Here is a 23060-nt window from a genome sequence, read left to right on the forward strand (position 1 = left end):
CATGCCCACGCACAAACACAAATGCATCGTTCGCCGATGGAAAAGAAATGATTTCATATCTAGACCTATACTGCCTCACTTCTGCAGTAGGGAAGTAATTGAAGTGGCAGCTGGCGAATTTAGGGTAGTATAAGGACCTTCAGGGTGTTAATTGGGGAGTAGGTGAATGAACTCCCCAACTCCCACTCCCCAGGAAGGGAAGGAGTAGGAGGGAGTCTTTAACTCAGACGTAAGGTAGGAATTAAGAACGATTTTTTTCGTGAGTTTTAGAGGAGCATTCCTTCGTCAGGAGTCGGTCTAGGAATGACAAGCAGACGATTTGAGCACTTTAAAGGACTCTAAGGACTTCCGTGAACGTGTTCCTCCTGCGTGAAGGTCCTGGATGACCTTAATATAGACGGACTGACGGACCTTGTTATATATAATAATGACACCTTCTGCAACTCGAGATGAACCCAGATTTTGGACGAAGTTACAACCGGTTTGCGTGACGACCCTTTTAAAATCCTGGGAGAGAGAGAGAGAGAGAGAGAGAGAGAGAGAGAGAGAGCTGCTGTTTTTTTGGTAGCAATTTACGTGAAAGAGGAAGAGAAAAAAATATGAATGAGTAAATTAGGCTACACCATCTTCCTACACACGTGCCCCTTAATTCATCACGGCAATTTGGGAGAGAGAGAGAGAGAGAGAGAGAGAGAGAGAGAGAGAGAGAGAGAGAGAGAGAGAGAGAGAGAGGGGCGCAGTCACGAAATAACTTCAATTTATTTACGTAAAACTAGCCTGGTTATAGGCCTATACCACTTCCTACCGAGAATGACGTTTAAAAAAACGAATTTAATATAGAAATATTATAATAAAATAATAAAAATTACATTAATATAACCATAATAGAATTCATATTAGATCCATCACCTTCAATCGAGCTTAAACGACTGCCCAAAATCACAGCCTATTGAACGAATTGATAAGAATTGAGCTCTAAACGTAACTAAGCATTGGGCTAAAGTGAGCTCTCTTACGTAACAAAGGCTTAAGGTATACCGCCATATCTCGGCTCTCTTGCATACCGGAGATAATTCACGTTGCCACACTGCATATTTCTCTCTCTCTCTCTCTCTCTCTCTCTCTCTCTCTCTCTCTCTCTCTCTCTCTCTCATAACTGACTGCATTCTACTTGGTACTAATATTAACTTTATGTTATTTCAGGAAACGGAAATATTACGTTGTTGCTGTTTTGGAGATGTGAATTTTATCTTTCTCTCTCTCTCTCTCTCCGTCTATCTATCTCCCACTCTCTCTCTCTCTCCATCCCTCCTTCTCTTGCTCTCTAACTCTCTATCCCTCCTCCTATCTCTCCCTCTCTATTCCTCCCCCCTCTCTCTCTCTCTCTCAAATTCATACCTGACGAACGTTAGACTTAAATGTCCCATTTATCGATCCCGGGTGAACTTCGAACGCTATAATCCACGATCGATACTCAATCAATAAATGCGATCCGGGACCGAGAATATGGTCGGGGTTCAATAAGATCGTAGATTCATGAGTATATGATCGTAGACTCACGAGTATAAGATCGTAGACTCACGAGTAAAAGATCGTAGACTAAAGAGAGATCGTAGACTCAATAAGATCGTAGACCCAATAAGATCGTAGACTTAATAAGATCGTAGACTCAATAAGATCGTAGACTCAATAAGATCGTAGACTCAATAAGATCGTAGACTCAATAAGATCGTAGACTCAATAAGATCGTAGACTCAATAAGATCGTAGACTCATCATCCCTAGTGACCCATGAATCTTGTCATGTTGGCAGATTCGTGGCTATGTGGCGTGAAGCACATGGCCTGGATATGGAGCCACGTCCATTATATGGTCTAATTTGCATGAATAAAACAATTAACCAACTATTTAAGCGTGTATACGATATATAAAACCAATTAGACCTATACAGTGTGTATAGGATTACAAAATGACCGAACATAGGCCTGTATTGTGTACATGATTGAAAAATGAACCAATTTAGGCCTATATTGTGCATTTAAGACTGAAAAATGAACCAATTTAGGCTTATATTGTGCATTTGAGACTGAAAAATGAACCAATTTAGGCCTATATTGTGCATTTAAGACTGAAAAATGAACCAATTTAGGCCTATATTGTGCTTGTAAGGTTGAAAAATGAACCAATATAGGCCTATATTGTGCATTTGAGATATTGATGCAATTTTAAGACTGAAAATTGAACCAATTTAGGCCTATATTGTGCATTTAAGACTGAAAAATTAAAAAATTTATGCCTAATAAAATTAAAAAATTAACCAATTTACTCATATATTGTGCTTGTAAGGTTGAAAAATTAACCAATACAGGCCTACATTGTGCATGTGAGATTGAAAATTAATCAATATAGGACTATATTGTGCATTAAGATTAAAAATTAACCAATTTAGGCCTATATTGTGCATTTAAGATCGAAAAATAAACCAATTTAGGCCTATAGTGTATATGATTGAAAAATGAACATATTTAGGCCTATACTGTGTATGTAATATAAAAAATGAACCAATTTAGGCCTATACTGTGCATGTAAGACTAAAAATTAACCAATTTAGGCCCACAGTGTGCATGCAAGGTTAAAAATAAACCAATATTGTGCACTGAAGAGTGAAAAAAAATCAATATACCCCTATACCGTGCATACAAGCACAAAGCATTAACCAAGAGCCAATACCCACGTCACGTCGAATTACGTTAGCAAGCACAAGGATGCCCCATTTTATGAGATAACCCTGTGGCAATGCCCTTGACGAGACTCCATTATACTTATGTTAAGCTCTCTCTCTCTCTCTCTCTCTCTCTCTCTCTCTCTCTCTCAGTGCGTGACGTGTGCATGAATTTCTCCACGGTCATGCCCGTGGGCACGTGGCTTTCGTTCTAAATCGCTAGTAAGGGCACCGAATCTAACTGGGTCTTACCACAAACCGGCATTTTACCAGTTCACGGAACCCCCCGTGGGGATTATAATAACGTGATTTACACCGGGTGATCAGTACAGATCATCACGTGATCACTTGTGCCAATGCAATGCTCTAATTGGGGTTATGGAGGTTAGGTCTATGTTGGGGTACGGGTGAACGGGGTTTGGTGAAATTTGGTCTGATGGTTCATCAAGTCTTTAAGTCCATCTATGATAAATATGATCGAAAACAGACTTAATAGTTAATGATATTTTCACGCTAAAACGACATCAGAACTCAAGACACTTCTGCAGAGTCATGTTCCGTATTGCTGAGAATACCATTACGTACAAAGACCAGATTATATTACGGGGCATTATTCAATTACATGACTGAATACGAAATGACATGTCCCAGTTACCTAAGGAATACATAATGCTTTAATGGCGCACGTTGCAACACCTAGACTTATGTTGCAAACACCTCGACCTATGTTGCAGGGGCATTAACATAGCATGAGGTTGCGTGTGTAGTAATCCTTCTCTCTGTAATGAGGGATAATTGTACTGCTTCTAGATTTAGCTTTCTGACGACATTCTTGGCGTAATGTGAAGAATATATGATGAATATGATTACAATCAGGTTGCAATATTTAAAAAGCTGTCAAGGATATTTCCCGGGGGTATAATTTAGGTTAAAAAAGCAAATTTGAGAGGCTACAGGAAATATCTTGTATACGTATGCATATATATACACATTATACATATGTATATGAATAAACAGATAGGTATATATGTATACATAAATAGATATATTTATATATACTTACATATTTGCTTTCAGGCTATGCAAAACATCCACTTTTTTTTTTTTTTACAAGGGAACAAAAATTTTCCTTGTAGGAACCAATAAAGTATTTCCTGTTGCCCCAAAAACGTTCTTAAGTGTTCATTCTCTCTCTCTCTCTCTCTCTCTCTCTCTCTCTCTATATATATATATATATATATATCTATAGAGAAAAAAATTTATATACAATTTATATTTATATATATATATATATATATATATATATATATAAATATATATTTATATATACATAATCAAGGCAAATATACAATGTTCATAATAAAAACTAGTACAAGGTTATGACTAATAAAAGCCTTATTTGACTTCTAACCTTTGCTGCAAGACCAAACTGTGACCTAGCCAAATGTTTATTTGATTTTCTCTTATCCTCTAACAACTGTGATGACAATTAACAATTTATTTTTATTTTCTTTTATCCTGTAACAACTGTAAAGGCAATTAACAATAATTATTTATTTTCTTAAGTAAATCTAACAGTAATGTTTTCTTTAAATTGATTAGTTAATATTAGTTATATATATTATATATAAATATAGAATAAAATATATATTATATATATATATATATATAGAGAGAGAGATAGAGAGAGAGAGAGAGAGAGAGAGAGAGAGAGAGAGAGAGAGAGAGCTATACAAACTCTTTGTCAAATGCTAAGCACCACGAGGTTGAGGCAGGTTAACAGAAGGTTGAGGAGGGGGATTTAATAGGGGAGAGGGGTGAGGGGGAGGGGATAGTGGTGTGAGGAGGGTCTCTCTCTCTCTCTCTCTCTCTCTCTCTCTCTCTCTCTCTCTCTCTCTCTCGCAAACAAAGTTTCCGCTCTCAGCTTTTTCTCCCACACAAGAACCTAATTAAATCTGCCCACACTGCCTGCCATTACGTTTGTTTCTCTCTCTTGTTACTCATACAAACAAAAACAAACAATAAACAATCACAAACAATCACAAACAACCACAAACAATCACAAACAACCGCAAACAATCACGAAATAACGACCGAACTTACGATAGTTGTGGCTGGCCGAATGTGGTAACCATCTTCAAACCCTATAACCGACGGTTAAAATTCGACTTCCATAACTCCCTAATTCAACCAGGGTTAATATACAGGCGCTAAATACAAGTTAAATGTTAAAACCAAAGAATAAACGCCGGAATTGGGAAAACGGAAGACAGGGGAGGAATTCAGAGGCGCCCAAACGCCGGTAGAGCCCGACTTCTAAACACGAGAGAAGGAAACTATTTGCGAGCTAGAGGAGAGAGAGAGAGAGATAAGGTGAGAAAGAGTGAGAGAGAGAGAGAGAGAGAGAAAACGTTTTTACCTATGAGATTGCTATCTATCTCTCTCGCCTGTCGGGACGCTTTATCCACCGGGGGGAAGAAGAAGGAGGGAGGTTGAATGACCGCCACGTCAGGAGCTGAAGAAGACTTCTCGACGAAGGTGGGGCCTCGCTAGGGCGGTCACACTTAGGGACGGACGGACGAGAAAACGCGTCCGCTCTGACACAGTGCTAATTTTACACTGGCGTTACTCACTCTCGTGTGTCAAGTTCTCAACCCCCGGGATGAATGGGGGGGGAGAAGAAGAAGGGGAGGGGGGGAGGAGGGTACTCCTGCAACATCCTCCTATAAATACTTAATATGATTGTTTATCTTATATATTATATCGTCCCAGGGGTGTTTGGGCAACGTTTCGACCCCCGAAAATGCAATAATGTGGAAGGGTGACCATAAAATGAACGTCCCGCCAACTTCCACTTAACAGCCACCACAGTGGGGGGATGGCGGAGGGGGGGTATCGTTGGTGGTGGCAGGGTATTCAATGCGTCATTGCCTATTACGTTTAAACTCCCGCTTTATTTATATAATAATTCTGATTATTATTTATAATATAACTATATAAAATTCATAAATAAATCACATTATTAATATTTAATAAACAACCGGCACGCTTATTAGTTATTTAAAAGTTATTTAAGCCATTTTAAAGATATTTAAACCCTAACCGGCAACTTTTCCAGAGCGTCAACTTCCTGTGCATACGCCAGATGGCTCAGTACAGCCGGTGTAATAATATTTAAATCTCTTGTTTAAACATTACTTAAACAACATTATACGTATTCGTTGTACAACTTACAACGAAGAATGACCATTGGGAATTTACGTAGTTTGACCTGAGTAGTGAATTGGGGCACCTGGGCACCAATTGACGGAGGTGGGGCGTGATTTTAATGTTTGAGGGACATTTGGTACATCGGTCTAACAAAGATTAAATTCATATAACTTTATCAGCTCTTATGGGAAAGTTCTCTTTCTCTCCATCTCTCACAAAGGTTCTCTTTCTCTCTCTCAAAGGTCTCTATCTCTCTCTCCCTCTTTCTCTCTCACTAAGTCTCTCTCTCTCTCTCTTCCCGGAACCACACAAGCGTGACAATGAGTCAAAACGACTCGTACCGAAATTCTCAGAGAGAGAGAGAGAGAGAGAGAGAGAGAGAGAGAGAGAGAGAGAGAGAGAGAGAGATGCCCCATGTGGTTTACTATGATATCTTTTGGGGGCATTTGACGTAAAGCGGCAGTCGTTACTTCAGATAAGGAGGTCATACAATTTCACCATTTGATTTGGCGCCATATTGGAACCGCGAGTGATTGTGTGGTTAAATCATTATCAATCAGATTTCGTTTCATATTAGAACCGAAAGTGAGTTATTATTATTATATTATTATTATTATTATTATTATTATTCCATCTAACGGCTGTACTCGATACCGGTAATAATTCATTAGACTGATGCTATCGTAATCACACTAGACTCATGTCAACATTGCCGATTACGAATTAAAATCGCTGTCATGGCGTTATTCAAGCGTTATTTATTTACTTATAAACATTAATTTCCAATCTTATCTCTTATTATATTATTTCCGATTCATCTGTAATGAAAAATAATGCTCTGGAAATTCATTTACGTTTAAAAATAATGTTGAATAAAATTCGGCTTTTGACATCGTGTGTCACATCTGAAGCTTCCGTTTTTAGGTTAAAAAAAGGTAATTCTTAATTATTAATTACGTTAAGCCTTTAATTATTTATTACAGAACCAAATGAGCTTTACCGTAATAACGTAATAAGGCGACTTAATCCGTAATTAAATTCGTAATAACGGCAAAAACAGACACTTGATACGTAGAGGCGGGGTTTACGCCGATCGCCTCATATGACGTCACCATCGAAGCTCCGCCTTCGACATCCCCGAAAAAAAGAAAAAAGTATAATGAGCATCGCTTGGCAGTGACGTCACGTACTGTTGCTCACCCGCCACGCGTTCTGGCGTTCCCAAAATGCGCATTTGGCTTGGGGTGATTTTTTGTTAATATTCTCCTTTTATTCAACATAAATCTATATGGAAATGGTTTAAAATAGCCTTAAAATAATTGTGCCAATGGTATTTCAATATAATAAAATAGTAAACACGTTATTTTGTCTATTTAAGAGTGATAAATTCATAAAATAGGCGAAATAAAACGTGAATATGCGCTGCGTAAGGACAGAACGTTCCCACAATCCCCATCTTGCGCTGTTTGTTGTAACAAAGAGGAAGACATTTTAATATCTATTTTGCATTCCTGTTCAGAATGCAGGAAAGTAAAGCGTACAACAAGCAAGTAACGACGTTACTTTTCATCGAGGAAAAAGACAAACAAAAGAAATCAGTTCCAAATTAAAACTTGGAAGAACTTGGAAGAAAGGAGGTGACGTTATAAAGGCTACGTCTCGACTGACACACGAAGAAGAAGAAGCGTTTGTTTACGTGTGTACAAAACCAGGAAAAGAAGAAGCGGGATGAAGGATAGGAATTGATGAATAAAAGATATCAGTTGCGCCATAAGTGGCTGCCAAAGAGAGAGAGAGAAAGAATTAAAGGAAAAGATAGATGGATGATAAATCAGTAAAGGAGGATGAAAAGGAGGGCAAAACTTTATGTACAGGCTCACGATGTTTAGTTCAGCTGATTCAATAAAAGAAAACATATGAACACTGATAGAATAATAAAGGAAAGGATGACACAATGAAAACATGATGAGATAGAGCCAGTATGGACCAATGAGGAATAAAAAAAAATAAGAAATAAGCCAAAGAATTTTATTTAACAATTTAAAAAGGAAAGTTACGAGGGGACATATTACAGTCAGGAATAGAAAGTACAAACACTAGTAAAGAAGAATATGAAAACAATGAGGTAATGAATAACAGGAAGAGACACAGGAATACACATATACGTATTCTTATGAAGTTAGATTTATAACTAGAACAAACACATCAACGAAGAAAAATCAACACCAGTTTTCGTAAAATTCTGGAGAACATGACAGAATGGGGAAAACAAAATCAGAGAAGTACTGAATGAGGGTACAACAGATAAGCATAAAAATGACGTGGAAGAGATAACAGGCCCATGGTGAGCCTAAAACAGAATAATTACCATAGTTTCTTCTACAGCGTCCTGCCAGAACAAACACACACACACACACACGTACAAAATTCAATCTAATCTAAAAGATAAAGGGAGGGGGGAGACATTTAATGTTTATATTGTGAAGAAATAAATGAAAACATACGAGTTATTCTTACTTTTTACCCAGAATACGACAACAGCTATACCAGAAGGATAAAAAATAATTAATAGCCTATTTACAGTCCACAGATCTGTCTAGAGAGGTAAATTGAAAATATGAATGAATATATCAGAAGCATATAGCACCATGGATAAAATAAATTAAAAAGAGCACAAAAAATGCAAAAGAAGGGAACGAAAGAGAGCCGTTACAAAGATAACACACTTTATTAATACTACTACTCCTCTTATTGTCATCCAGACCTTCGTAGTGTTTGTGTTGGTGAATTTTCCGACTTATGGATTAAATCATTAGGTGGTGGGTCATTTGCATATAATTAATTAATTATATGCCTATATCACGTGTAACTGTCATAGATAATATTATTTAATTACCTTCAGTAAGGCCCATAGAACCATTGATAGGAAATATACCCATAGCTTTATCCCTTCTATAAAATTAAATTTTTTTGTGTTCATAATTACTTAGATTAAATGAATAGCCTGCTTGATGTATGCCTACCTGTTGCCTTAATTGATAGCCTGCATGAACTCCCACCAGGCTAGCCTGTAGACGGGCCTACAGCCTAACCTGACCCAAAAGGAAGGTGCTTCGTATATCGTGGATTTAGTTACCATATAAGTTTAATATCTATATGGGAAATGAGGTTTAAGTCATTTTTAGCGTATTTCAGTCATATTTCACTGTATTTCACTTGTATATCTCCATGAAATTTAAGGGAATGAAAGTTAAATCATAAAATGGAGGATAAATTTTACGGTAATTGTCAATTTAGGATAGAATTCAGTTATTTTTTTATATTAAGCGTATTAATGAGACTTATAAGAGATCATTAAATCTGGAATATCGATCTGTTTTAAAAAAGTCAAATAATGTCCCTGAAAAAGGCTAAGAAATAAATCATCTGAAATTTATTGAAGATCATTGCTAAATTGGTAGGCTACTTTAAATCATAATGGCACCCTGGAGTTGAAATTATGATTCCCGTAGGATTTTAGAATATGTTGTAAATGTTCCTGATGTTGATTTTGGTCCCCAATTAGTAATTTTAGAGATACTGGACCCCCCCCCCCAATATCCTAAAATTATACGGGCCACAATGGAAAAAATGGGTTTTTGTTTGGGGGAAAACACAAAACAAGTTAAATACTGGAATGCATTTAACCTAACCTAACCTAGGGTACCATATCCTTACCTCTACCTAACCTAACCTAATCTGACCCAACCCAGGACATTGTAAATTGGGCTGCGACCTAACCTACCCACACCTAATCTAACCTAATCTAGGACACTGGGTCCTCACCTGGCTAGGGTGTTTGCATCTTCCCCTGGACTCTCACTACTGAACCTAGTGCATGGTGTTACTCTGAACACGTTCAGTAAAGCTTGGCTTAATCAGAATCAAAAAGTGCAGAAGTATCACCGGGATGACTCTTCCGAATTGCCTTCATCTTGTTTTGAAGACATTGGGTTTCAGACTGAGGAGGTTGGAGCAGCAACTAGGTATGGTAAAAATAGATGCCTACCTGGATATATATTGTTAGAAAAACTAATTGGTCATCAAGTTGTTTAATGCAGGCTTTGTTCTCTCCCTAAAGATGTTTAGTACTTTCCGTGTGTAGATGTGGACTAGAAGAGTCCACATAATATTCAGAGTATTTACTGTCTGGGCAGTAACCTAAAGATGTCAAAGCATTGTAGGTAGACCACTTGTCACTCATCATAATGCTGCCAAGGTTAATATTTGTTCCTATGGAAATACAAATCGTGTACCTTTTAAAAAGGAATATCCTTCCGCATCAGCTGTAAATATTCATTGAACCTTGTTATAAGGTGGATTAAATGGCTGTTAAGGGGGTGAGTGGGAAATACCCCTCACTCACCCGCCATCACCCACTTTTCAATGGCCACCATCAGTGAGGATGTCCTGCTGTGCTCCTTTGACTGCACAGTTGAACTTGTGTTTTTGTTTTGAGTGTTTTGTTTGTGAAGATCAGGATCATTTCAGAGATATGAAGGATGTTAGCCTTTCATTATCTCCCTTTCAAATGGATCCCCATAATTTAATACTCCTTTTGAAAGGAGAATTTGGCCCAGTGTGAGCCATATATGTTGCCAAGTGGGGACATTCTCTTATTCAAGAATGTCAGCATCTCTTGCAAGTCCCAGCAAATATACGAAGCAGGTGTTTAGAAAGCAGGTGTTTAGAAAAATCCCATTCTTTCTGGCTTTCTGACTCTGAAGTCTAATTAGCACTCCCTTTGAGCTCATGTCCCAAGCTTCGAACAGAGATCGCACTCTCAAGACTGTTTTATCTCCTAGCTTTGGCTTTGGTATTAATGGTGGGGAAGATACATGGCCTGTACATGGTATGCCACATCTTGTTTGGCTTTTGGAGGGATGGGGTTTTCTTTCATTATTGAGTTTGTGGTGAAAACTCCTGATGAGACATTTGAGAGCTTCTCTATCCTGGTTTGTGCTGCTAAGTACTATTTGAAAAAGACCTGCTCTTCGAGACCAAAGTACAGCTCAATTTCATTAAGGAGGATGTCAGTCTCCCTACTCATGAAAGAACGCAAGAAATCAGAGTTGTACGACTATCCCTAGCCTTTCAGGTGAACTTTTTGATGTTCCATGTAATGAGGGCATGTGTCTGACATATACAGACTACCTCTGCCTTGTTCTGCCTGTGGGATACCTTCTTGAACCTGTGGTGGTAGTTCAACAAGTTGTGTAGACACCAGGCTTCAGCTGGATAGCATAGTATCTTGCCTGAGTACTTCAGCCTAGTGTAAGTCTGAAGGCATGAATGTGGTGTGACTGGACTCGACTTTCTTCCTTCTTTCTCTCTAAGAGCAGTGTTTAGACTGGAGTACTTGCTGAAATTAGACACGATGCAGATTAAACTTCAAGCAACCAGTCTTAGCTTAGTCCGTAAGATGTGCCTCCCTCTGTCCTCCTTCTTACAACAAGCGGGGTTGGGATATAGCTGATTCGGAAGTCATTATTGGTATTAGCCAGAATTAGCTGCCTTCTGACTTGGTGTCCCCCAAGGGGGATTTCATAGTTCTCCAAAGTTTCACTTATACCTGTGCACTCCTTTCAATAGTGGTTACTCTAGCCCAGGGCCTTACAAATCTGGTAAGCCATTTACCAGATGGGCAGGAGGTTGCAGGAGTCATCACAACCTTTGCTTGCATGCACAACTGGGAGCTTGGTGCCTGTGGGTGGTTTTTAACTAGTCAGTCGGCCAAGATGACCTCCCATGCAAGGAGTAAGTCTCCCACATAAAAGGTGATGGTTTTTATTTACAGTATATAGGAACAAATGAAAAAATTTTTATAAGCACTTTCTATAATTCTTAGGTATACAAATTGGAGCCTTCTTGAACATGAACCCACCTCAGATACCTTGCTTCGTCTCTGTGGACCAAAGAAGGAAATTGAATACATAGTGACCAACGTGAGTGAGGGATAGTCCCCCCACTCACCCCATAACCACCAGCTAATGACCCTGTTATCAAGTTCAGTGACCACGTAAGCTTGTGCTGAGGAGATAGTACTCATATAAAAGACTGTTTTTTATATATATTTAGAAAAATATTGGTCATTTTTTATACAGGTAAAATAGCAAATAACTAAAGATAAGTGTTTACATAAGCAGCAGAATCTGATTCTTTTAAATTACAAGCCTGGACGTTCCACCTTCTAGTTGTCAACCTTAAACATGAATTTGCAAAGGTTTATATTTTGGTTCAGAACACCTAATTTGAAAACTTTGTTACCTAAAAGCTAACAGTACCAATCTTCTCTCCTTTTTATGTTGCATGCAAAGTGATGGGTTTAGTTAGGAAACTAGAATTGTTTTTAAAACGTGAGCCTCTCTGTAACTATCGAGAAACAGCAAAAGTGAAGGCTTACAGAATCTAGGCAAAGGTTCTGTCAGGTCAGATATCACCGATAACGGTGTACCCACAATGTACGCCATTAAATGCCTCTCATCTCTGTACCCTGACCCTCTTTGTCTCCAGAAGCTTTGGCCTTGGGCACTTCTTCCCAGCCACCTACCCTGCACCGATAGAAATCAAACCTCACAGAGCTGGAATAGTGCAGAATAGTCCTCCCAACACCTCTCCTCCTCTTCTGAATCTCGCTACTCTGTATGTTCTTTGGAATTTTACATGGAGGAAGGATTAGAGGAACAGACTCATTAAAACTTGAAAACATTAGAAGCAGAAAAATTTGGAAGCTGATTGTTTTGTCTGTTGCTTCTTTAAAAGTAAATAAGCCTATAAGTTGTGTGGGGAGAACAGTGATCATTTACAGTACAGGAAGCTAAGATAAGAATTATACCATGCAGCTGCAAACATGTTCCTGAAAACATCCTTCAAATGTAGCCTAGCTTGTGAATACTTTAATATCATATGGTAGTGTGTATGTAAGCACACAGTTTAACACAGGGATGGTGTATGTGTCTTATGATTCAGTATACAATACACTTTACTATACAAAGTAATCATAAAATCAATAATTTGACCCAAGAGATTTGTACTGTGGATCTTCATGAGTTTCTAGGTTGTAAGATGGACGAAGTATGTAACAGTATGCAGAATACTGTTCATACTTTGGGTAGTATGCACTCTACCAGCATGGTTTAAGAAAAGTGTGAGACATCGCACTGAATGTAGTTGACATATATTTTAAAAATAAACATCTTAAGCAATAGGTCTTTACTGTGTATCTTTTTTCATGTCGTGTACATGTTTTCACAATTTTGTAGTTTGGAGAAATACTTTGTCAGAGTGCAGATACTATGGTGTTTTGTAGGGCATTCTGGTGTTTTATAAAAGTAATTTTGAATTTTATTTTCCAGTGGTAGCAGCGAACGTTTAGCCAGGGATCATGGCTATGGCTCAGTCTGGGAAGCAGCCCCAGGGCCGCGAAGCCTTACTGAAATCATACAACAAGAGACTGAAGGATGACGTGAAATCGATTTTGGATAATTTCACAGGTTAGTTCAGTGACTCGGCCGTAGGCTGCGAGCTTGAAATTTCATCAGTTGAAATGATCATTTCTGCAGAGTGTCAGGTTTAGCCTCTGGTCAGGAGTTTAGCCTCTGGTCTGGGAGTAATCTGCCACTGGGCTAGTCAAAAGTTGTATCACTTAACTTCGGTTAGGTTTTTATTGTTCCTGTGCAAATACAAACCATTGCCTTTGATGTGGGAGTAATCAGCATGAGTTGCTACTGTGGATGTCTGCTGCACTCTTTATAAGCTGAGTTCTACAAACCTTTATTCTTTGTATGTTTGTTAATGCTTTTATGCTTTTTTCCACTTCTGATATTTTGAAGGACTGGAAGACATTTTGGCACTACATGTCTCCTCTGGTTCTAGACCCACGTGGGTATTGTAGTTCCTGTGTAGCTCCCCCTTGGTCCAGGGAAGGTATGGGCAGTAAGGTGGGACTCTACCATGTGCTTGCCTTCAATGACGATCCAGGTACCCAGGCTGGTCTCTCCTCTAGTGGGACCCGGATCTGTGTACACAGTTTGCCACTACCCACTCCTGATATCCTGATAATTCTCTTGCTCCAGGAATGTTGTCATCCATTGAGTATATGCAGAAGAAGTGGTCTTCCCTTAATATTCCAGGATGCCCATCTTCCGCCCCTTTTCCTCGACCGTTTAGCTGTGACTAAGACCAAGGAAACTTCTGCTGCTATTGCTTCTGCTTCATCTGCCAAGGAGGACCTTCCTGTAGTGGTTGTGCTTAGCGTGGGAGATACTGGGGCACCAACCATGGTGTTCGAGATCATTAAGATGACCCTCCTTGCTTGACTAGACCTGCTGTACTGGCAAAGGGCAAGGGAAAGAAGTTCAAGTGCTGTTCTACTCCCTCCTCCTCCTCGTCATCAAGCTCTTCCTCATCCTGTGCCTCGTCTTCCTCTTCACCTTCCTCAGGCAGGAAGAAGTCAAAGAAAGTCTCTTTATAAGTTCTGGAGAACTCTGATTGAGAGCTCTTTCCAGGTTCTGGGAGGTGACGATGTTTTCCCACCACAGGTAGGGCTGTCACGTGTCCTGAGTATGCCTTGTATGTGCTAGCCTGCTCTCTTTCAGACAAGAGGACTGCTCCCAGGTCTTCGCCCGTGTCTCACCTGAAGGACCCTAATTTCTGTGGCATCCTCTTACCTGTGTGACTGAGATCGTGACAATTTTGGGTGGGTCTCAACTCCCAGTCAGTTAAAAGGCATGACCTCCCACCTAAGGAGTGAGTCTCCTACATAAAAGGCACTGGTTTGTATTTCTTTGGGAACAAATAACAGATGCTAAAAGTAATTTGTATTTTTCTGAGATATATAAACCAGAGCCATTTATCATAATTTCCACCTCAGCCACCCTACTTAATCCTTGATGCTGAAGGTGACACCCACATTTACAACCAGTTAACTTCCTTGTTACTGAGTTTCGATGACTAATGAGCTCATGCTGAGAAATACTCTTACATTAAAAGCTCTGGTTTATATACCTATGAAAAACACTTTTGAACTTTTTTTTTTTTTTTCATTTTTAGACCCTGCAACTTCTGACTCATAATTCTGGGTATGGGTAGTGACAAGTATACAAGTGATATATACCAGATGCCACATATCACTGAAGTTCATTAGATTTTTTTTAATCAGGCTTTTTGTTTTTGACATGTAATATTGATATGCAGTAAGTACCTTACAACTAAGATTTTGAAGACATGAAAAAACACATCAGTTGTAATTTTTCATCTACATAACGGTGACCCTTTATACATTCAAATTTGCATGATACAGCTATCGTAGCCTTTGAATGCAGTCACAGACGCCTTTCTGTTTCAGAAATAGTGAAGCTTGGGTTGGTCGAAGACGAGAATCAAGTGACAAGGATGACACAGGTGGAAGAGATTAATTTCCAGATGCAAGTGAGATCTGCAAATATTGTAAGTGATGATAAACACTTCTCTCGGTAGAATACAGTAGCACCTCAACTTAATAGACTTGTGTACATATCAGCTACGTAATTATCATAATTTTTTTGCTTGGTTACCATTTCAGATGTCATATATTTTAAAATAGATCTCTTAAATTGGATGTTAAGTATAAGGTAGTTGCTAGTTTAGGTAAGGAACTAAGTAGAATTGCTGATAATTTTTAAGATATCTAGAGAGTATTCAAGTGCTGGCTGTTTCTTTTCAGAAAGATAGACCCCCAAAGTGCCTGTTGAGTTGAGGTGCCATTATACACTTTTTATATATTATCTCTGATTCTAAAATGGGAGGCATTGAGCTAGAATGTTAAGGCAAAAAGTTGAGAAAGAGAGACCTTTTACTTGATTACTCAACTTACAAAATGGATATGTTAGCAAATAACTTTATTCCTATAGAAATACAAACTATCATCTTTTATTTAGAATTTTCCTGGTGCAAAGTGGAAACCATTATTGAAGCTTGTAATAAGGTTGGTTAGAGGGAGGACCCCCTCACTCATGTATTTAAACCCAGCAGTTTTTCATTTGCCACTTTTGAGAGTGAAGTGCATTGCTCTGTTCTTCTCTGACTGCCTAGTTCAAGCTTAACAGTGTTAACTATAAGTATTGATGATAGTGGTTTGTACTTTGTTAATTCATTATGGATATTGATAATACAAATAAGTGTGTGGTTGAGCAGTACTGAAGATGTGCAGGACATTAGTGTGTGTGTGTATGCATGAGCCGGCTCTATGTTATCCCAGGTTGTTGAGTCTAACCATTTTTGTTCTTTCTGCAGGAATAGGATTTGTAGCCCCATTGCAAGGAGTGAACTGGCTGCTCTCCCTTGCAGTGCAAGGGATACTGAGAGAAACCTAGGAAGACTAAAAAACATTTTCCACTGCCCTCAAGGGTGTCTTCATTCCCAGTCCATGCGAGAAGAACCTAAAAAGAGTTCAGAGGTCTGGTTAAACAAATCATTTATCCTAACCTATTCATTCTCCTCTGACTCGAACTTATGGGTTTATGTGTGTGGAGGTGGTTCCCAAGCATACGCATTCCTACAGTGATGCCCCCAGATGCATCTGCTGAGCCCTCCTCAGCTGAGACCCTGAGTACTCATGGTTCATCACCTCCTGCCCCTATTTTGCCAGCTCCTCCAAGCACACCGGACTCCCTGAGTACATGAAAATATGACTTTTCTCTGCATTCCAGGGGACCTCCCCTCTGCTGCCTCTGTTGTTGTGCTAAGGTGGTCTGTCGCCATTTTTGCGCCTGTGGGAGATGCCCCTGAGTTTCTCTCACAGGCAGCACTCGGATGTTTATCTGCCCGCCTTGACCTCTTTCTCTGCTGTTGGAGGAGAAAACAAGATGCATGGAAAGAGTTAGGTGAAGAAAGGCAAGTGAAGATTATCTTCCTTTTCTGCCCTTACATCTTGTAAAAAGAAGACAACACCGCACCTAGGAACAGCTTGGTGTTGCACTTGTCAGTGATGTGGAGGCAGCAGTGAAGAGGAGAAGAATGAATCCTTAAAACCCATTGTACAGGGATGAAGACACCAGTAGCCAAACCTTCAGGGGTGGCTAGGGTTATGAGGAAACCTGCTCCTCTTAAACCCAGATAGTTAGTCCAGTCTTCTTTCTCTAGGCAGGGAGGGAAGTCTTCCTAACCCTTTCATTCCTCTCCCCCAACCACAGCTACGAAGGGAGGAGAGGGGAAGATGAGATGAGGTCGCTGAGGGTGACATTTACCTTCCTGTGATGCCACAGAAACATGGTGTTGAATCCTGATTAGTGTTATTCTTTTGGGAAGGTTAAAGGATTCTATTCAAGGACCTTCGTCCCCCTACCCCACATCTCAAACATCGATCATGCTCCATCCACATCCGATGGACTCTCTGAAATCTCTGGCCCAATCAGCAGGAGTGAAGTGATGAAGAAGCAGGGTGTTATCAAAGTTTTAGAACGCCAGTCTCCAGGATTTTACAATCATCTTTTTCTGCTGGAGAGGACAACTGGAGTTTGGACGCCAATGATTGGCCTCTCTCCATTGAATGAGTTTGTCTTACAGGTTCATTTGAAGATGGAAATAACTATAAAACTACAATACTTATCTGTTTCCCCAAACAAATGCTTCCTCCCCTGACAGTGCCTTGGTCCACTGTTTTTCTCCATTATTGAACAAACAACCCCAAACTGTCATATAAATTAAAAACAGACAGCTTAGAGGAGTGTGTAGCACAGTGTCTACGTTTTGTGATGGCCAAAAAAAAGTGCTTGTTGATGGTGATGGTAGGTGAGTGAGAGGTATTCCCTCACCCACCACCCCTTAACCATGAGTTGACCCACCTTGTTACGAAGTTCATCGACCACTCCAGTTTGCACTGAAGGGTACGGTACATAAAAGGCAATGGTTTGTATTCCGGTAGAAACTATGAATAGAAACAATGGCAAGTTAATTGTGTGTACAATATAGTCCTTGTTAAAACATAATACTTCCTGCAAGTTACTAAACTCTTTCCACTATATTATACTTATGCTAAATTTTCCTTACAAATTTACAGGAGGGTAAGAATGTTTTCTTATTGAATCAATTCTGTGGAGTTTTTTTATCTTCCTGACAGTTGCCTAGACCTGAGTCATCCACATAAGAAGAGAGCATTTGTTTATATGATTATCTATCAAGCGCGGAGTATGAGGATTATAATAACCATTATTTTCTTCCCTTTATTCAGATAATTATTGTACTTTATGGGAGTTTTTTGAATTTTGACAATGCCCCTTGGTTTAATGCCCTTGCCTTATCAGTGTCCTTTTACTTTTAATAAAACAGTAATTTTTTCAAACTATTTTTCCTTGTTTCCCATTATATGATTCATTGTGTTTCTATCTTCATTCTTATATCACTCGTGGACATTTGTGAAAGCTTGCGCTTGTAGTAATATGACTTGCTCCAGAAGAGTGCTTGCACGTTACAGTTAAAACAAAACATGAGTGATTAAGAAGGAACTTCATGTTTTACTGAAGTTAGTGTAGTTTTAAAAGGTGACACTGTGAAAACTACAGGTCTTCAAGTAATCTTTGATGTCTCTAATATAGTTTGTGGAACCATAAAACATGCTTTCATTCAAAATAGGATCATTGGCTTCTTTAATACTTACTGAAGGTACTTTAATGTGTCTAATATTGTTTGTGGAACTGTCAACATACTTGTATTCAGATAGGAGCATAAACCTCTGTGGCACTTACAAAAGGTACAATCTTAGCGCAGCACCATTGGATTTAAGTCCTGGACAGAAATTTTTGCTGGACTGGTCAAAGAGCCTAAAAGCTTGATAAACAAGCATTCACAGATTCTTAAAAAGGGATGTACTGTGTAATTAATAAATCTAAGTAACTAATTGTATCAATAGTCAGAGAATACATCAATAACGAAAACAAATGCTCTCGTTTCAGGTCAGGGCAGCGGAGTCGTTGATGAAACTAGTCGCCGACGTCAAACAATACTTGATACTGAACGACTTCCCGTCCGTGAACGAAGCCATCACTAGCAATTCTCAGCTCTTCAAAGCCAAGAGCCAGGAAGCAGACCAGAAACTCATGGCGCTAAGAGACGACATGGCTTTCGATCTGTACGAACTGGAGGAAGAGTTCTATGGGTCGATTTATAAAGAGAAGTAAAGATATGTTCTTTGTAAGTGCTCTCAAATAAAAGGAACCTTTTGTACTTGTTCTTTTGAATATTTATTGATTAGAATGTATGCTTACACATTTCTGTGTATGTTTTCAAGTAAATGCAATATCTGAAATGAAATTTCCTTTCATTATATTTGCCGTGAAACATGAATGGTGATCTGAGTGCTACGTAACCTCATTTCAAGAGTCTCAAATTGGTCTTTCTGTCCACTCCCTCGTGCATCAATGCTTGTCTTGTAATGTCAATTACCTAGCAACATCAATTACCAATTCGACATACATTACGATAATTGTCTTCTCTTCTTATGCTGACAGTAGATTCCATAAATGAGGCTGAACGAACTATCGGTGCTCAAACCAATGCGTAGACTATTTAAGTACCATCAATGACCTGTCTTTTACCATGTACAGGTATGTGGTATCCATTATGGGAAACCAGAGTTCCTCTTGTCCCAATTGGGTAAGACAGTCAGCCAGTTGTGACGATCCACCCAAGACACCTCATCAATCTCCCATTGCTCCACCAGACTCTTGTTGTCGGTGAAGCACTATATTTTGAGGTTTCCACATCCTGAGATCTCATGCAATATGCTGACGAGATGTACAGCAGTCTCAGCACACTTGAGCAGTTGCGACACTTCAGCAGATAGCACAGGTTTAACAGCCTGCCTGATCTTTCTAGTTTGCCAGAATATTGGACCTCTCACCTCGCTATCATCCTGTAGGAAGATCTCCCTGAGATCCATTGCCCCACAAGGTTGACAAATGAGGCATCCAAAATACACTCTTAACAGTCCTTGAGTGGCGCCATTAGCAGATTGTAAAGCTTTATGTTGTCTGTCTTCACTTTTGAGGACACTTTGTTAAGCCTACGCGTAACAGTGATGCAATTGCTGTTTACACTCAATTCCCGTACATCAAATGCAGTATCTGAATAGTTACATGTTGCAGTAAAGTTGAGTTGCCCAATTAAGACTCGATATACTTTTTTTCAGATTGTGTTGGTTCATATGTTAGGAAAAATACAAATTTCTTTTTAATTTGTTATTTTTCACTGTAGCACGATGCCTGCTCAACAAGACTGGTCTTAGAGATGAGGTGTATTGAAGCTGGTTAAGTTTTATGCTACCGTCAGTGTTTGAGACCACATTTAGACTAGCATATTTGAAGGTTTTAAGTCTGAACTACTGACAAGGAATATTTTACTCGAGTGGTTCAACACTTGCTGCTTGAATTCCTGTGTACCTGCCCAAGGAAATTTGTCGATACAGTATAAACACATGCAAGGCCTTCTGAGTTTATCATTATTGCTCCATGAGAAAAGCACTGAATTCAGTGATGATATTCTAGCTACATGATCCCACAACCAACCCCATATGTGCATGTGCCATTTCTTAGCAGCATCACAAATATTGCAAACTGTTCTTTTCAATCACCACAGCTTGCCAATAGCATATTCTGGCAGATGACGTAGATAAACAACTCACTCAGTGTCTTGACTTTGAAAGAAGTCTACTTTCATGCCCATAGAATGACAATCCCATTGATTGGTGGAGGTCAGAGTAACTGCTAAATGCACTGCTTGCTTCAAATATGTAGGTGAATCCTTCTGAAGACTTTCTCTTCCTCAAAACCTGTGGTAACTAAATGGGATTTGACAGTCAGTTTTCTATTTTTCATGTTTTCTGTCGCAACCCATCAAACTGATATTGCATCTTACCCGACATCTTCCACTTTCTCATGCAAATTATTTTTTTTGCTAGTTTGTGATTTTGCTGTCTTTAGGACATATTTCATCCCCAGAATTGAAAAATCAAGCATTTTCACGCTATCATCAACCACTTTCCAAAGCTAAGATTGCTCTGCAAATCTACATACACTAATACTTCTATCAGAGTTCATTATAAAAGTGTAGCAGAGTTTGTAATGTCAGCTTCACTTTCAGATTGTATTTCCTTAATATTTTGACCCACAGAAACTTTATAGGGCCGTTCAACAGGATATTCATCTTCAGGCTGTTCAACTGGAGGTTCATCGTGAAGTTGTTCAACTGTAATTTCAGTATTCTCTGACTCATCATCTTGATCTTTAGCCCCATCACTGCTGATACTTCTAATGTCAACCTTGTAATCAACTGCAATATTCCACTCTGGAGCATAGTCCAAATGATATACATGCACTCACAGAGACATTGCCATGCCCCACCAGAAATTTTCCATTTCTGCATGTCACAATTATGGGACTACGCCACTCATGACTGTCATTTCCTTTGCATAGGCTTTGTTCAAATCACTGACGTATCTTGTACTGCAAAGTTTTAGACAGACACTCACTTGACTTAGCCTTTACACATTCTTGTCTTGAATTCAAACTAACCCTTACTATTTGTGATGTTGGTGTAGACCCCAAGTTTAATCTGCTAGGGTTCTGCCAAAAAACATGTTGATTAGGAGAAAAGACAGCATAATTTTTGAGGGTATTTCTTGCTGATTTTGCCCAAGCCAAAGCCACATCCCAGTCACACTGGCTATCAGGTATTATCTTCCAAACAGCATCACCAACAACCACATTTTGTGGCTTATACACCCCCCTGTTCCATGGACTCTTTGTAGACGTTATCATGATCTTTATATTGAAAGTCTGTCCCAACTTGTACATTTCAGCATGGAAAAACCACTTTGATGATAGTGGCCAAAGATTTATCTTGTTACAATTGCAGTGCAGCACCTGGTTGCCAAGTCAAAATGACCAAGAAGTATTGCTTTCCCAAAGTCTTCAAATCCATGGCAACAACGTCATTAAATATAGATGCCATGGGCGCACTGACAACAAGTCTACATTTGGCTTTCTTAAACTTATAACAGACTGCACGCACTTCAGATTCATCTAGTGCTGAAATTTAATTCCAGCATCTGCAACTGGTTCAGTTAATTTAGCCGATGGTGGGTGTCCAAACTGTCTGTAGATTTTTAACGCTGTTTTCTTCAAGTCGTTACCAAGAGTTGCCATATATCTCCGCTCAACTCTCAGCTTAGTCATATAGGAGTGACAGCCCTGCAAGTTTGTGATTTTGCTATCTTTAGGACATATTTCATCCTCAGAATAAAAAAATCAAACGTTTTCATGCTATCATCAACCACTTCCCCCAAGCTAAGATTGCTCTGCAAATCTACATACACTAATGCTTCTATCAGGGTTCATTATAAAAGTGTAGCAGAGTTTGTACTTTCCAGTTGTGTTGCCTACCCAATGTCAACTTCACTTTCAGATTGTATTTCCTTAATATGGTGACCCACAGAAACTTCATGGGGCCATTCAACTAGACGTTCACCTTCAGGTGTTCAACTGGAGGTTCGTCGTGAAGTTGTTCAACTGCAATTTCAGCCTTCTCTGACTCATCATCTTGATCTCATGTCAACCTTGTAATCAACTGCAATATTCCACTCTGGAGCATAGTCCAAATGATATACATGCACCCACACAGACATTGCCATGCCCCACCAGAAATTTTCCATTCCTGCATGTCACAATTATGGGACCACGCTACTCATGACTGTTGTTTCCTTTGCATAGGCTTCATCTGCAGTCTATATGTTGTTCAGATCACTGACATCTGTTGCACTGCAAAGTTTTAGACCGACACTCACTTGACATAGCCTTTACACATTCTTGTCTTGAATTCAAACTAACCCTTACTATTTGTGATGTTGGTGTAGACCCCAAGTTTAACCTGCTAGGGTTCTGCCAAAAAACATGTTGATTAGGAGAAAAGACAGCATAATTTGTGACAGAATTTCTTGCTGATTTGGCCCAAGCCAAAGCCACATCCCAGTCACACTGGCTATAAGGTATTATCTTCCAAACAGCATCACCAACCACCACATTTTGTGGCTTATACACCCCACTGTTCCATGGACTCTT

The 23060-nt window shown here is 39.2% G+C and overlaps 2 protein-coding genes across 4 annotated transcripts in view; one reads left to right on the forward strand and one right to left on the reverse strand.

The window, feature by feature from the left end:
* The window catches only part of Acsl (Acyl-CoA synthetase long-chain), a 37358-nt gene extending 32015 nt beyond the window's left edge, over positions 1–5343 (reverse strand). The window contains exon 1 of one of the 2 annotated variants that reach the window (XM_067134278.1): positions 5141–5343. Coding sequence is in view for 1 of the 2 variants with exons in the window: in XM_067134276.1 (XP_066990377.1) it covers positions 4825–4856 (32 nt within the window). In the remaining variant the exon portion in view is untranslated. Of the gene's footprint in view, positions 1–4824 lie in introns of both variants that reach the window. The other variant, XM_067134276.1, reaches the window with a different exon arrangement.
* A 1065-nt stretch (positions 5344–6408) lies between these two features.
* MED22 (Mediator complex subunit 22) lies at positions 6409–19257 on the forward strand. Of its 2 annotated transcripts, none has more exons than XM_067134283.1 (4): positions 6409–6516; positions 13326–13463; positions 15317–15417; positions 18900–19257. In XM_067134283.1, the coding sequence occupies exons 2-4, from the start codon at positions 13355–13357 to the stop codon at positions 19122–19124; spliced, it is 435 nt and encodes a 144-aa protein (XP_066990384.1). In that variant the 5' UTR covers positions 6409–6516; positions 13326–13354; the 3' UTR covers positions 19125–19257. The 2 variants fall into 2 exon arrangements, with proteins under 2 accessions (XP_066990384.1, XP_066990383.1); XM_067134282.1 differs by lacking the exon at positions 6409–6516 and adding an exon at positions 8619–8750.
* The last annotated feature ends 3803 nt before the right edge of the window (positions 19258–23060 follow it).

Source organism: Macrobrachium rosenbergii, chromosome 35 (assembly GCF_040412425.1).
Source record: "Macrobrachium rosenbergii isolate ZJJX-2024 chromosome 35, ASM4041242v1, whole genome shotgun sequence".
Classification (NCBI taxonomy): domain Eukaryota; kingdom Metazoa; phylum Arthropoda; class Malacostraca; order Decapoda; family Palaemonidae; genus Macrobrachium; species Macrobrachium rosenbergii.

What these genes read in the sequence shown, in the direction of transcription:
- MED22 (XM_067134283.1), top strand. Translation starts at nt 13,355, where the DNA reads ATGGCTATGGCTCAGTCTGGGAAGCAGCCCCAGGGCCGCGAAGCCTTA. An exon ending in GATTTTGGATAATTTCACAG is followed by an intron (nt 13,464 to 15,316) that starts GTTAGTTCAGTG and finishes TTTCTGTTTCAG; the next exon opens with AAATAGTGAAGCTTGGGTTG. An exon ending in AAGTGAGATCTGCAAATATT is followed by an intron (nt 15,418 to 18,899) that starts GTAAGTGATGAT and finishes CTCTCGTTTCAG; the next exon opens with GTCAGGGCAGCGGAGTCGTT.